This window comes from Galeopterus variegatus, unplaced genomic scaffold (genome assembly GCF_000696425.1).
Source record: "Galeopterus variegatus unplaced genomic scaffold, G_variegatus-3.0.2 Scaffold1175, whole genome shotgun sequence".
Lineage (NCBI taxonomy): Eukaryota > Metazoa > Chordata > Mammalia > Dermoptera > Cynocephalidae > Galeopterus > Galeopterus variegatus.
In genome coordinates this window covers 116,743-132,579 of record NW_007727286.1, presented here as the reverse complement: position 1 = coordinate 132,579, position 15,837 = coordinate 116,743, and the positions used below count along the sequence as shown (strand labels likewise).

Here is a 15,837-nt window from a genome sequence, read left to right as displayed (position 1 = left end):
TTTTCGTGGCCGGCAACGGATTGCAACCCTCAGTGTCGCGCCCGTACCGGACCGGGACCGGCAACGGGATCGCAACCCTCGGCACTGCCCCCACACCTCGCTCAGCCAGTGAGCGGCCGGTCTGTATGTGGGATCCGAACCCTCGGCGGGAGCGCCACCGCACTTCCCAAGTGGTGCACTATAGCAATGCGCCACCGGGCCGGCCCGCCTTTACCGGTCATCTTTAAAAAAAAGTAAAAGCCCCCTCCTTCAAAAAATTCCTCGTCACAGGGTCTGCTTCTCGGGGAGCAGGGCGCTGGGGAGGGGGGCAAACTGAGTCATGCTCCTTTGTAATAATTTAGACATTGGCCATTCTAATTTAGTTATCGCTGCTGGTGGGTATGAATCCCATACTTAGAGCCTGATTAGCCTCGGGTGAGCTTTGTATAATGTTTCAAAATTTGTGATTCTGGGGCCTGCCCCTGGACGGTAAGTCCCAGCCCGTGCACTCCCTCTGGAAGGCGCTGCCTGAGAGGACACCAGCTGGGCTGTGGGCCTGTGTGTAATTGCGAGAATGGCTGGTATTCAGAGTGCTTCCACATGCCAGGCACTGCACTGGGCACCAGTTATCCCCCAACTCGTGCAGTCCTCGCAGCAACCCTAATGGCATGGGCTCTTTTGCTTCTGCCATTTTGCAGACAAGGATTGAGGCTGGGGGCAGGGGCAGTATCTTGCCTGTGGTTCCCAGCCAGGCTACTCAGGGGTGAACAGTGAGCAAGAATTAGACCTCAACCCTGAGGGCCCAGGGTCCGTGCCTGTGCCCCTCTACTCCTCTGCATGAGTGTCTGTCTTGTTTCGGTACCTCCAGGGGCACCAGGGGGAGCCCGGTGAGTAGTAAAGATGTGACAATGCCCAGAAAGCTCAGTTCTCCCACCCAGACTGCTGAGCACACGTGACTCCAACACCACGACTCCTGGCCTTCAAACACCAGGTGCACCACCAAATCATGGGTTTCATGTTGCTGCCCATACTTAAAAGTTTGGAGTGTTTCATTTAATCAAGGCTTCTATCTTTCGTTTCATGTGCTCTAGTTTTAAAAAGCACCTCAGCATCCCTTTTGCCATCTAGAGCCCTATTATCTGACCCCAGGATGACTGTGCAGACTTTGAAACAGACTTTCTGCCTTCTCTCCTTTCTCCTCTCAACAGGAGGGCAGAAGAGTATGAGCTTGGGTAGCAGTGGCATAAATTTAAAATCTAGACACACAACAGAAGACTTAGGATGACCTTTCTGACCTTCTGCCATGGTTATGACCTTTTAACCTCTCTTCTCCCAAACATTCAAAATCATGATCATTCACTAGGCTACTACTATCTGCAAAACACTGTGCTAGGCATTGTGGGACAGACCCTAGCAGGGAAATCCACACGTACACAAATAAAAAGACCACTAACTCCTAAGCTACTAGGTGGCAAAGACAGGATCTCACAGGTCTGTATTTGGCAGGGTTCCCGGTACTCAGTAAGTGTTTGTGGAATGAGTGAATGGTGTCACCAAACGTTTACTGAAATCGAGCATTCCAACAAAGACTTCTTGAGCACCAGCAATGTACTGTACTACGCACTAGGGATTCAGCAGAGCACAAAACAGACAAGTTCTTGCCCTCATGGAGCTTACAGGGGGAGGGAGGCAGGGTGCTGGACCATAATCAGGAGAAGAGAAACATAAGGAATTCCAGTCTGTGACATGTGAAAAGAGGGAAAGCAAAGGAACAGGAAGTGAGTCGGGGAGGGCTGCTCTGGAGAGAAGGGCAGAGAAGGCCTCTTAGGATAAAAAAGCCAGCAGGTGCAGAGGTGGGGAAAGAACAGCGAGTGCAAGTGCCCCGAGGCAGAAATGCCCTTGGTTGTAAGAACAACAGAAAGGAGCCCACTGCAACTGGAGCACAGGGTAGGGCGAAGGATGGAGGATGATCCAGGAGTCGGATCACGGGGGGCCCAGTAGGCTACGGTGAGTAGTTTGATTTTACCCTGAGAGGGACAGGACCTCCTGGAGGGCTTTGAGCAAGGAAGTGATTTGATTTTTTTATTTTTAAAGTCATGTTATTTTTATAAGGTAAAGGTCATTGGCTGCAGTTTGGAGGATTAACTGTAGAGGGGCCAGACAGAGTGGATATAAGGAGATGACAATGGAGGCTACAGCATTAGTCCAGGCGAGGGACGGTGGTGGCTTGGCTGCAGCTGTGGCATGGGAGATGGTCAGAAACGATCAAATTTAGGATGCGTTTTGGAGGCAGAACCCCTGGGGACTGCTGATGGTTTGAACGAAGGAATGAGGTAACAGTAGCTAAGGGCAGTAAAAGAGAAGTGCCAGGTGAACAGAAGAGTTCTATAGATGCTGGAATGAGGAAGAAACACATGGCCTGGAGGTGTCCAAGAAGCCTTCACTGAGAAGGGGCTGCCAGGGCGGGGTCTTGCAGCCCAGTTTTCATACAGGTGAAAGGAAGAGGCATGAGCAAGGGGCCTGTGGCAGGAAGATGTCCTGTTTAGAGACGAGGGTGTTACCAGCCTGATGAGGTTCATGGGATATGGGGCTGTTAATAGTGGCTGGAGACAGACTATGGAAGCTGTGCACAATCAGGGCTAGATTTCAACTCTCTTTATGTAATAGGGCTCCATGCAAGATCTGAGTGCCTCTGAAAGCCTTTTCTTGCCAGCATCTCTTGCCATAAGGCTGGCCAGTGTAAAGCACAGAGGCCCACCACGCCAAGGCTCTCTGTGGGAAAATGCAGTGTGGCCAAGTCCTTGTTCAGGGGTGGTGGTGCCACATATCTAGCACCCACAGGAGTGAGGCCAAGAGCAGAGGGGTCCAGTCCACAGTGCCCACAACTGGAATTCATGACCTGCTTTGCATGGTGGGAGCCCTGCTACCCCTGGGTCCTGGGTTTCTGTTGAAGCAGTGTGTGGTGTGAACGCTGATGACATGATTCCCCACTTGAGTCAGAAACAGATGCAGTTTTCTCCTTTCTCTGCTCAAAAAAACATATGTCCTTCTAATTGCCCAAGGGGAGAGTCAGGTGCCTGGGGAAAAAGCATTATCGACCTCTTTGAGTGGGAGGGTGGAGGCAGGCAGAGTTGAATCCATTCATTCATTCATTTGAGACCATGTCTTATGTGCCAGTTACTAGATTGTTGACAGAATAAATAAGACAGAACTGTTGTCTGAAAGGCCCTCACAATTTAATGGAGGACCCAGATCTGTAAACAGGGTGACAGGTACTGGGCAAGCAGTCTGCCCAGTCAGGCTGCAGCAGAAATGAGGGTCACAGACAACAGATGACAGCAATGCCCTCACAACACAGCACCCCAGGAAGCCACATACCTGTTTGCTTTCCTGATTTTTGCTTCTCTCTCTGTCTTCGGGTGATGCTCTCTCTTAGCCGTTTAAGATTTTCCTGGAAAAAATTAGTTTATTTTTTAAGTGTACAAAAGGATTATGCCCTCTGGACATTAGAGTTTCTTTCTGATTTTATGCTGTTTGCAAGATTCATCACATTGCAATAATATTTTCAGCCTGCAAATGAGGCTCAGTGAATTTGCAGTTAGCCCCAGACAAATCCAAGCACTCAAATTGTGCCTGAAGAGAAGACACCTTTTCACAATAAAGTGTCTTCCTCCCTTCTGGTTCCCAGCTCCATTCTCAGCCTTATGACCCACTGCCCTCCTCCACATATGCCCCTGAGCCAAGCCGGTCTCGTACCTGCCCACAAGCACCCCAGATACCGTACATTCCTGCCTCTGAGACTGTGTTCTCCCATCTCCTCTGACCTTGAGGGATGCTGATTCCTCTCTATGAGTCAGTTCCAGGCCCAGCTCAAGGCCCACCTTCTCCCTGAAGCCTCCCCAGACTGCTCCAGTCCTTAGTGACTGCCCATGCCAACCACTGGCACTCGGGCTATGCTGCCTTGCTGCGTGTAGTGTGTGCACACGCATGTGTGAGAGAGAGAATCTTGCCTCTTCAGAGATACTGTGAGCTCTCCAAGGGCAAGAAATCAGGTCTTGTATCTTTCTGTGATCCCGCTGTCTGGTCCATTGTAGTCATTCACTAAATGTTGACTAGATATCTAAGGGTCAACATTTGTTCCTATTTTAGTCAATCAACAAGAGCAACTCCACATTAAGTGTCTGAGCATTCTAGGGAAAATGTCCAGACAATCTGGCTGGAGCAGAAGGTTCACCTAAGGGAGTCACAAAAGGCCAGATTGGAAAGGTCGGTTGGCTTGCAATCGCAGGTGGAGGAGACTGAGCTTTGTCCAGGAGGCAGCAGGGAAACACTGAAAGCTGTGAGCTGGTCATAGTTTTAAGATTCTGGTTAACTGGAGGGGGAAGGAGCTTGAGCCAGGGAGACCCAGCTGGAGACTAGTAGGTCAGATGCAGGCAACAGAAGCTGATGCTGGGATGTGCTGGGGGGATGGAAAGATAGGAGCGGATTCAAGAGGAAGAATGCTCCACAGCAAGATCAAGCAGGATGCACAGCTAACTGGATATGAGGGAGCGTGGGAGAGCCAGACAGATTCCAGAAGCTGATGCTGGGATGTGCTGGGGGGATGGAAAGATAGGAGCGGATTCAAGAGGAAGAGTGCTCCACAGCAAGATCAAGCAGGATGCACAGCTAACTGGATATGAGGGAGCGTGGGAGAGCCAGACAGATTTTGAAAGCTGAGCTCAGCTCAGTCTCTGGGAGCTGACAGTGCAATGCACAAAAAGAGGGAGTCGGGAAAGGGAAGCAACCTTGAGGGATGGTTTGTCAGTTGACACACAGCAGGCCTAGGGCATCTCAGAGACACTCCCAGGTGGTGCTGGAAACGTGGAATGGGAGACACAGACTCAAGAGGCATCTGCACGGAGAAGGAGCTAAAGGAAACCTGGGCAGTGCCACTCGTGAGAGGGGGACATGAAGGAGACAGAGGAGTGGACAGAGAGGCACAGGAAAGAGAAGATGGGCTGTCCCAGGAACGGTTTCCATGCCACTGGCCCCTGGATGGGGGACACTCAGGAAGTACCAGGAGTCTGCTGGGGCACAGAATAGCATGAACTCCCATGGGCCGGAATGTCAGAGGAGTGGACAGAGAGGCACAGGAAAGAGAAGATGGGCTGTCCCAGGAACGGTTTCCATACCACTGGCCCCTGGATGGGGGACACTCAGGAAGTACCAGGAGGCTGCTGGGGCACAGAATAGCATGAACTCCCACGGGCCGGAATGCTGTGCCCACGGGCTGCCATATGAACCCCCATGGTCTGCTACACCCAAGAGACTGGGATTTTTCTTTTCATGGGAAGAAGAACTATGGATACAGAAAATATAGCTAACATTTATTATGTATCTACAATGCACCAGTCATGCTAAGGGCCTTACATGGCTCACACCATCTATTCCTCTCCCTTCACATTTCAGAGGTGGGAAAATGTAGGCACAGCAAGGTCAAGGTTATGCAGCCACAAGTGGCAGAACAAGGATGTAAACTCAGCTGCTGGCTCCAGAGCCTTGGCTGCTGTTAACTACTGTGCCATGTCACTGTCTACTTGGCAAGGAGAAACGGAAATCATTGTTTGGCCAAGGCCTGCTGTTTCTCAGCAGGACTGCAGCCTCCCTGGGGCTCCTGAGTGGAGAGCTCTGGATTCCTGCATTCAGCACTACAGGGTACCCTCCTACCCTTCAGACCCCGGAGGGAGGGAGGCAGGCAGCTGCAGAGAGGTGCCCGTGATTTGAGGAGCACTAAGAAGGCAGAAGGCATAGTGCAGGGAGCACGGGCTCTGGAGTGAGAAAGGGCTGGTGTGAATCCTGACAGCCTCTTCACCACTCTGAGCCTGAGTTTTCTGTAAAATGGGAGTCATGATACTTATTTCACATGCATGCTATGAGGAGTGAGAGCTTAGGTCTATTCAGCGCTGGCGCAGTGGCCAGTGGACTGCTGCAGGAGCTGAACGAATGCTGCAGTATGGCTCGCTCCCACTCCTCACCACCCGGTCCACTCCAGCCCACCCAGGCGGCTCCGTCTCAGTGCTCGTCTCCCCCAAGAGCTGGTGTGTCACATTCTGCAAGAATAGAGGTTAGAATACACACCACCTTCAGGGAAGCACCATGGGGATTAAGGAGAAAAGCAATAGTTCCAGTCCTGACTCGGCCACTCACTAGGTGAGTTGCCTTGGACATGTCCCTTAACCCTCGGCCCGATTTCCTCTTTTTTAATATGAATGCATTGAACCAGGGATGTGCTTCCTCAGGTAGAGTTGGAGTTCTTTTGATTATTTTTAATTATACATGCAGTACATGTATGGAGTTATGTACTCTTGTAAAAGAACTTCAAACCATACAGGTACAGCAAGAGTCTCCTCTGACACCCAGTCCTCCAATCCTAGTCTTGTCCCAACAGGTAACCACTGGGATGGGTGTGCAGTGGCCCTTTCCAGATCTTTGTCTTTGTGTTTGCATATACACCTATAGAAATACAGAGTTTGTATGTGTATAAGTTGTTTTAACTTGGGTGGTTTTGTATCTACAAACTGTTTTGTTCATGTCATTGTATTTCTTGGGAGCTTTCTAAATTTTCTTGGAGTTCTAAAGTGTGATAGTTCTATGGGAGACTTGGCTCTAGGAGTAAAAAGAGGGACTCCAAAAAAGAGAAAAGCTGGAAAGCAAAAGTGGAGGGCATATGCAGAGAGAAGGAGGAGCAGCAGAATTAGGGTTTATGATCGAGTCTTTGTTCCTGATCTCTAGCTTCATGGCACCCAAAAAAGCCATTCCGCTCTCAGCCAGGGAGCCATGTGGCTACAGAATCCAGGTGACAGATACACACACTCACTGAGTCAGAGTGACCCTCACACAGACATTCACAGGCACAGCCATAGGTGCTCAGTTACAACAACACATAAGACATCCATGGCCCAGCTCTTCTCTACTGTCCAGGGGAGAAACAGACATGAAAAAAATTGCGTACAGAGCTAGTTACCTGCTGGAAGCGAAAGGACTCAGATCGTTTCTTCTGGTTGAGCTGCCACTCTTTGAAGTGGAGCACAGCCTCATCCACGTTGACAATGCCCAGCTTCACCTGCTCCTGGAGGGTAATAAGCTGCCGCTGACCTGGTGTTTTCATCCCAGCAAAAGGATCATATATACTTGACTGGGGCTGGTCCCTCCACGGTCTGACGAGCGGCTCTGGAAAGGATGGCAAAACTCAGCTTGACAGTTCCCCCACTGGGGAGAGCCAACGGGAGGAGTGGGGTTAACGAGGCTGGCCATAGGCTCAAGAGGACACATCTCAAAACAACAATTACACGTGGGACCAAGAATGGGGGCATAGGACATGGAATCAGGTGAGAGGGAAGCAGCTAATAATTTCAAAGTCTATCATACTAAAGCAGACAAGGCCACAACATTTTAGGTGGTGTGAAATCTGCTGAATGATTCAACAGAATCCCCCACATCTTAATTATTGAGAAGCCTTTAGACCAGGGTTTCTCAACCTTTGCACTAGTGACATTCTGGACCAGATAATTCTTTGTTGTGGGGGACTGTCCTGTGCATCGCAGGATATTCAGTAGCATCCCTGGCCTCTATCCATTAGATGCCAGTAGCAGTCCCTTTCCCAGTTGTGCCAACCAAAAATGTCCCAATATATTGCCAAATGTCTCCTGGGGTGGGTGGGGGGCAAAATCTCCCCCAGGTGAAAACCACTGGTTTAGACTTAAATCCACTCCCAGAGGAGAATATACAGGAAGAGTCTAACCAGGATGCTTCTCCCAGACCTCACTCTCTCCAAGCAGCACGGAATGCATAGTCTGTGGACTGATGGGCATGGAGACTGAAACGCCAATGGAATCATGACGCAGGTCCAATAGCACCAGGAATAAATTGGGTGCTGGGTTCCAGGTGGCTGTCCTTGGGTTGTTCCTGCGCCAACCTCTCTTCCGCATTGCAAATTTATAGTTTTCTGCTTTGGAGATTCTAGAGAAATATGAAGCCAACCCCCTTTCCCTCTCCAGGCTGTGACTCCACTAAGTTCTGTGGGAAACAAGCTACTTGCAGAGATGATGGGGCCATTGGGGCATATGAGGACAATTTGACATTTTACTGTTCAGTTCACATAGGGCTACTTGATTCTAAATTTCTCCATCAGGACCCTATTTGGGCACTGTGATTTAGGGACACAGCAAATAGGAAAACGAGAGACGGTTATCCCAGTGGGTAGTGAGAAAGCCTTAAAGAAGTTCATCCATCCTTCTGCCCATCCATTCACTCACCTGTCGACACACTCACAAACCCTTCTCCCAGGTTTGCCATTTTCAAGGCTGTCTTTACTGCTATTTGGAGATGGGGTGGGGGAGGAAACAAAATGTACAAGCCAACTACTTCCCATCTCCTAATACCAAAGTCCTTGGGGGATGCTTTCAAATGCTTAGATGGTGTCATGGCTACTTTTCAAAAGAATTCTCAATGAGCTAATACTAAATGCCTCTGTTTAGCACAAGGAAATTAATCAAGGGGAAAAAAAAGAGCACTCAGCTCCTTAAATTTCCTTAAAAAGTCTTTAGAAAAATGGGCATCTAAGTTGTTATCCAATTGCAAACAAAATGATTTTAAATAAAAGCTGAATTAAAGTACAGTTGAGCTAGTAGAGATAAGGTAAACAAACAGCCAGGAAGGGCTGTATCATTAGGTAAAGACTGGGTGCCGGGCCGCCCATCTCATCTTGTTGGCATGGCATCAGTCTCGATGTTTACATTGTACTTTTATGTGCCAAATGGACACTTTCTAGTATATTAATGTCTTTTTTATGATCAATCTAAACAATATTCTAGGGTATCCCAATCTCTTCTCCCTCCCTTTACCATCCGTACAGGATTCTCAGACAGCTCCACCCTAACGTATCTCTTGCATCTCTATTTTTCATGCCAAGGAGCTGTTGTTACACTTAAAAGTCACCGGAATATGAACACTTCTACCACCCGGAAGTTCAGCTCATACAAAAGGAAGCTGAGGACAACATCTGGCTTACCTTTCTTGATGCTCTCTGAGGAAACGTAGAAATTCCCGGGCCGTTCTTGACTTTTTTCTGCAAAAACTATGAGATAAAGAATATTCTGAGTAAAAGACAAGGCAGACCTCTTTCTTAAGGACTCCATAATATTTATACATTTACCAAAAAAATTATCAAAATCCTATGCAAAAAAAAAAAGGATAATAATGAATGCATAGCTAGGACCACTGTATGCAGTTCTGTAAATGAAAACTCTAGAAGGAGGCAACTGATGAGAAGGAGTAGTGACTGTCGAATAAAGATAGACCAAACAGACAAGATCTCAAACCTAGAGAGACAAAGCCAGCCAGAGTACATGATCAGCATTTACAAGACCATTACAGAACAGGGGAGAGGGAGCAAGGACTTGTGCCTGTATCCCTGAGCACCTGAAGCTCGCTGTGGAAGACCTTCAAGCTTGAGAGTAAAAGGAAGTACCACTTCCCATGCCAATCAGTGCCATGAGACAGAACTCGAAGTGGTCACACAGGTAAAATGTGTGCACAGCTCCAAAGGGGTTTAGATGAAGTTACTCATGAGCAACAGACTCATAAAAGCTAATAGTGAAAACTGGGGTGTGACAAATGTTCACTTAGTGGCAGGATGGCATGGGGATTATGGCTCCCGAGGCTCTGAATGAGATTCCCTGGATTCAAATCCTGGCTCTGACACTTATGAGCCATATGAGCAGAGACAAGAGGCTTGACCTCTCTCTGCCTCCACTTCTTATCTGCAGAGTAAGGATGATAATAGTACCTTCATTGGGTTGTCATGAGGATTAAATGAGTTCATACATGGAAAGTGCTTAGAACAGTGCTTGGCACATATAAGCACTCAACATCAGCTTTTATTATCATTATTCACATCTGAACTTTGGTGCCAATAGGACAGCAACACCTTGGCATGCTAGCTAACCCAAGTGATGTCTGTATAGTGCCTTGTAGTTTATAAAGTACTTCTTCATCTGACCCTCACAATAAGGCTGTGGCAGAGGATTATTGTGACATATGTATCAATGTATACATGTATTATGATACCCATTTTATAGATGAGGAAACTAAAGCTAAAAAGGGTGAAATGACTTACTCAATGTCCTATGCTGTACAGCTGGAAAATGCAGGAGCTAAGAGATGAACCCAGGTATTCTGGCCTCCAAGCCACTGGCCCCTTGGTCAACTCCTGCATCTCTCCTTTCTTTTGTTTCCCCACGGTTTCTCAGCAAGTCCATCAGGGTTCTTTAGGAATCACCTGTGCTCCTGTCTAACTGCCTCCTTACAATGAGCCATGCCATCAATACTGACCCCTATCCCCCCTTCCATTTAGGAATCACCAAAGTATATTTGCATGCTTCTTAGGTTTGGGCTCTCTCAGAAGCAGACCCTCAGGCAAGCATTCACACACAAGTAGTCTATTTGGAAGGGGATAGAGTGAGACAGGGACATGGATGAAGTATAAATGGTGGGTTATCAAGCAACTTTCCACTGTGGGCAAGTTGGGGGGTCCTGAAAAACAGTGTAGAACATGCAACTCGGAGTTCTTCCACCAGAGGGGCTTAAGCTGGGATGAGTACAGCAGTCATTTGTGTTAATTTCCAAGCACTTCCAGCCTGTCCTGAAAAAGGCCAGAGAAAACCCTCAGGCTAAGAGGCTCTAGTGCAGACAGGTGGCATCCAACCAATGGGCACAGTAATGTAAAGAGCTGGTGGGGTATGGGGGGGCACCCCAACAGTATCTGCAACACATGCCAAAGGACATGTGTTCTTTCAACACAAGCACTGGTAGCACGAGGCAATGCATAATATCCCACAGCTGTATTTCTACCCAGTTTACAATTGTCAAATTTAGCAATTTGGGTTCTGTTTGAACACTACCTTCCCCAATTTACGATCTGCTTTTGCCACACTTTCGACAACTTGCTTGTATTATTAATAATGGAGTATAGTTCAGGAGCACAGATCTGGCAATTCTTACACATTTACAGTACTTGTAACCATATTAACCCAATCAAGTCCTGAAAAAAGTGAAACTGACAATGCCAGCAATATCTAATTAACGTCCCAGGGACAATTACGAAAAAGTCAAAACCCAATTTTTATTAATGTAGGCAGGTAGACAGCCTAGCATAGTGGCCAAAAGCCAGGGCTGTGGAGTCAGACTCTGACTTCAAATCCTGGCTCTGCTACATGGTGGTCAAGAGACCTCTCTGTAAGTCTCCATTTCCTCATCTGTAAAATGGAGATAACAGTGGTCCTAACAGGTTATTGTAAAGATTAAATGACATGTTCCAGATAGAGCATTCTTGGTAGATTTCAGCAAATGTTAGCTATTAAATTAATAATAAAAATAACAAGAAGGGTTTCTGGAGATAAAAATTTACCAGGGTTCTCATTTACCTCTGTTTTCGCAACTCTGCCTGAATGCCTACAGGAAGGCCAGCACTGAATCTGATCATTACTCCAGTCTAGCTCCAGAATCTGCCCCAGGCTATGACAGTGTCTCCTGGGGCTGACTGGAGACTATTCAGGAAGGGACAGTCTCTGAGCAATGATTCAGAAAGCCAGGGGATCCAGGAAATTCCTGCTAAGAAGCTCCAAAGACCCTACTGGGCATCATTCCCTGCTACACTTGCCTTTAGAAATGTATGGTTCATTGTCGGGCAGCTGGTGAGCACTAGGAGCACTGGCATCTGGCCTGGGCACTGGGACGGGGGGTCTGCTGGCCAGGTCCATGGAAAAAGCCTCATCGTCATCCACCATGTGATAAACATCTTCTTCCCGACCAAGATGGCGTGCGTCTCTCTCCAAACTGGACATTCGCATGCTGTTGCCTAGAAACAGAGAGAAAGGTGACTGAGAGCAGTGGCCAGACACATTGGGTGATTGCCAGTCATAAGGGCAGAGCGCGTGGCCACACCTTACGTGTTCAGTACTGCCCTCTGGTGAAGGCCTTTCCCCTACATCATCTCCTGTAACATCTGCTTAGAATGTCATGCAAAGTGAGAGCAGTGGCCAGACACATTGGGTGATTGCCAGTCATAAGGGCAGAGCGCGTGGCCACAACTTACGTGTTCAGTACTGCCCTCTGGTGAAGGCCTTCCCCCTACATCATCTCCTGTAACATCTGCTTAGAATGTCATGCAAACTAACTGGGAAAACACTGATGTCACCTTCATGTGCCACCCATCAGTGCAGCAAAGGGAAAGGAGTGCTAGGCTGTATTATCTCAGTTTTACTGCTAAGATTTAGTTATTCATCCCATTAGAACTATGAGAAGCCCTAGGTAAGACTGACTGTCAAAGCCCCAGGTAAGAAAGGTGGGGTGTTTGCTGCCGACTGTCCAATAAAAGTGGAATTTCTTACCTAGGGCTTCCCAGGACTCCTCTCAGGGAAACACTTAGTTTTAGACTGGGGTTCGACAAACATTTTTTAAAGGTCCAGAGAGTAAATATTTCAAGCTCTCCAGGACATACTCAACTCTACCCTTGTAGCATGAAAGCAGCCATAGACAGTATTATATGAATGGGCATGTTTCAATAAAACTCTATTTACAAAACCAGCATCTGGCCAGGCTGAGGTTTGTCTACCACTGCTTTAGAATTTTTCCTTCCTTTTCACTGTCAAAAATACTTGTCCCATCCCGTTAGCACACTGCTTTCTATATCTACTTTAGCAACAGACCCCACTATAAATTGTAAATAATTGGTCACGGTTGAGGAATTACCCATACAGTTTAACACCCTCCACCTTTGAAACCTTCAGCAATAACAACAATAATAAATCTTTGTTAGCTGTTTGTTATGTGTCTGGCCCTGCTCTGAAGCAATAGCTCATTTAATTCTCACAGTATTCATCTCATTTACAACTGAGGAAACTGAGGTCCAGAGGAGTTGAATAATTTGCCTAAGGTTTTCCAGCTAACTGACGGGGAAATTGAGCACAGATCAGAGTCTGTGTTCTCAGCCACTGTGCAACACAGCCTCCACCCAGTAATACCTGTTTATATTCCCCTCTTTCACGGGAAAGTAAAGTCTCCCGAGGACACTGATCATGTCTTATTTTTCTTTGTGTCTCCAGCCCCAACATCCAGAAAAGTACCTTGCACGTAACAGATACTCAATAAATTTTGGCCAAATAAAAACAGACATGTACATTTTAAAAGAGGTCTTGCTGGAGGCAGGTCATTTACCCAAATGAATGACTCCAGTGGTGGGAACTCTGGTCTCCTGTGACAGGCTGAGGGAGCTCAGGGCAGGTGGGGGATAGGGGAGCAGAGTGACTCCAGTCATATCAAATGCCACGGCATGTGGCAGCCCATTCCTTAGCAGGGCAAGCCTCATACAGAACCAGGAAACACCGTGCGTTTTTTTCTCTTTCCCTCTTTTTACTTTCCTGTTCACAGCTACAACTCACCTTCTAAAAACTTGCGAATCATAGAGTCCTTAGTGGTCCGAGAGAAACTATCTCTGGGGATTGGGTTAGATGCACTGGCCTGAAGCATCTCAACATCTAGAAAAAAAAAAAGGAGACTAGGAGGTGGTATGTTGTTCTTCCACCCAGGCAAGGAGATTTTACAGATGGATTTACAAGGTTTGACAACTTTCTTAAGAGATTGAAGCATTCCTTCATCCCTACATCCATCCACCTACTCGATAAGGACATCCAGTAAATGTGGGGCATAAAGGAAATCAACATTCACAACCTCAGGCTCTTTCTTGGATCATAGGCCCCAAAATGTATAGATGTGCTCATTTGCATTAGAAAGAATAGGCTCGATTTTGAAATACACCATAGCATTGTGAATTACAAAAAAAAAAAAAAAAAAAAAAATGGAAGCAGTAATATCAAAATGATTTCGGAAGCAGAGAATAGATAAACAGTGGTTTATTCAAACAATGAAACATTATACAATAGTTAAAAAGACATTGAAGCCACTTCTATTAACACAGTCACATCTCAAAAACATAACACTGAGTGAAAAAGTTACAGACAGGTGTTTACAATATAATATTGTTTATATAAAGTTTTAAAACTTACAAAACAATACTATAAATTGCCTATAATTCTTAAGTAGGTAGGAAGCATATAAATATGCTGAGAATGAAAAATGTTGAATTCTTGGTAGTGGCTCTCTCTGGGAGGTTAATAGGGGACTGCAACTGGGACCATAATATTTAATATTAAAAAGGATCTGAGGCAAAAAAGAAATACATATTCTTGAAGATTTTGATGAATCTAAAGAATCAGAATCTTCAAAAAAATACTTTTTAGATAATTAATATGCTACCTGAAGGGGCAAAATTAGATTCTATTTTTGTGTTTGCCTGTATATGTAAAAAAAAAAAAAAACTCTGGAAGGAGACAGAAGAAATTAAGATCAGTGGCTTCCTGGGAACTGAGAAGATGGGGACAAGAAATGGAGAAAAATATTCCACTGTTCACCTTTTTATATTTTAATTTTTTAGCCTATTCAAAAAATAAAGAAATGCAGTGCTCTGACCACATTTGTGTTACTTATTATTCAAAAAACACACAAAACAAAAAACAACCTCCTTATTTCTACCTTTTCAGTTTATGTTTTCTGACATAGTAGAGACATTACACTGAATATAATGTACTTTGGTACCCTCTAGCTCAAAGCCCTGTGATTCCAAGTGAGGAGCCAGTTAAGTAAGATGCACTAACGCTCTGGTCACTTCTCAACTCTGTAACATAGACTGTAGAGAGACTAGGGTGACTGTCCTGATTTTAAAGCATACCTAGAGGTACGTTAACTTTTCTTTTTAATTTCTGATAAGAACTCTTGCTTAATTCATTCTTTAAAAATTCAAGGCCAGAAACATTCCACTAATTTGAGATTTTCAGCTTAATTTTCTTTTTTTTTCCTCCAAATTTTATTTTATTTTGTTAATATACAATGTGATTGATTATTGTGGCCCATTACTGAAACCTCGCTCCCTCTCCCCCCCTCCCTCCCAACAATGTCCTTTCTGTTTCCTTGTCATATCAACTTCAAGGAATTGTAATTGTTGTGTTTTCTTCCCTCCCCCCACCCCCGGTTTTTTTTTAAATTTATTTTTAGCTCCCACAAATAAGTGAGAACATGTGATATTTCTCTTTCTGTACCTGACTAGTTTCACTTAATATATTTCTCTCTAGGTCCATCCATGTCATTGCAAATGGCAGTATTTCATTTTTTTTAATAGCTGAGTAGTATTCCATTGTGTAGATATACCACATTTTCTGTATCCACTCGTCTGATGATAGACATTTGGGCTGGTTCCAACTCTTAGCTACTGTAAAAAGTGCTGCAATGAACATTGGGGAACAGGTATACCTTCAACTTGATGATTTCCATTCCTCTGGGTATATTCCCAGCCATGGGATAGCTGGGTCATATGGTAGATCTATCTGCAATTGTTTGAAGAGCCTCCATACCATTTTCCATAGAGGCTGCACCATTTTGCAGTCCCACCAACAATGTATGAAAGTTCCTTTTCCTCTGCAACCTCACCAGCATTTATCATTCACAGTCTTTTGGATATTAACTATCCTAACTGGGGTGAGATGGTATCTCAGTGTGGTTTTGATTTGCATTTCCTGAATGCTGAGTGATGCTGAACATTTTTTCATATGTCTGTTGGCCATACATATATTTTCCTTTGAGAAATGCCTATTTAGCTCTTTTGCCCATTTTTTAATTGGTTTGCTGGTTTTTTTCTTGTAAAGCATTTGAGTTCCTTGTATATTCTGGATATTAATCCTTTGTCAGATGTATATTTTGCAAATA

General features: G+C 45.7%; 1 protein-coding gene across 1 annotated transcript in view; it reads right to left on the bottom strand.

Annotated features, from left to right (window-relative positions):
- PIK3AP1 (phosphoinositide-3-kinase adaptor protein 1) overlaps nucleotides 1-15,837 on the bottom strand; it is a gene marked incomplete at its 5' end in the record, with an annotated part of 114,354 nt that overhangs the window by 16,279 nt on the left and 82,238 nt on the right. The window contains 5 exons of the mRNA XM_008575364.1: nucleotides 3,358-3,430; nucleotides 6,986-7,191; nucleotides 9,032-9,097; nucleotides 11,681-11,878; nucleotides 13,461-13,556. Coding sequence (XP_008573586.1) covers nucleotides 3,358-3,430; nucleotides 6,986-7,191; nucleotides 9,032-9,097; nucleotides 11,681-11,878; nucleotides 13,461-13,556 — 639 coding nt within the window. The remainder of the gene's footprint in view (nucleotides 1-3,357; nucleotides 3,431-6,985; nucleotides 7,192-9,031; nucleotides 9,098-11,680; nucleotides 11,879-13,460; nucleotides 13,557-15,837) is intronic.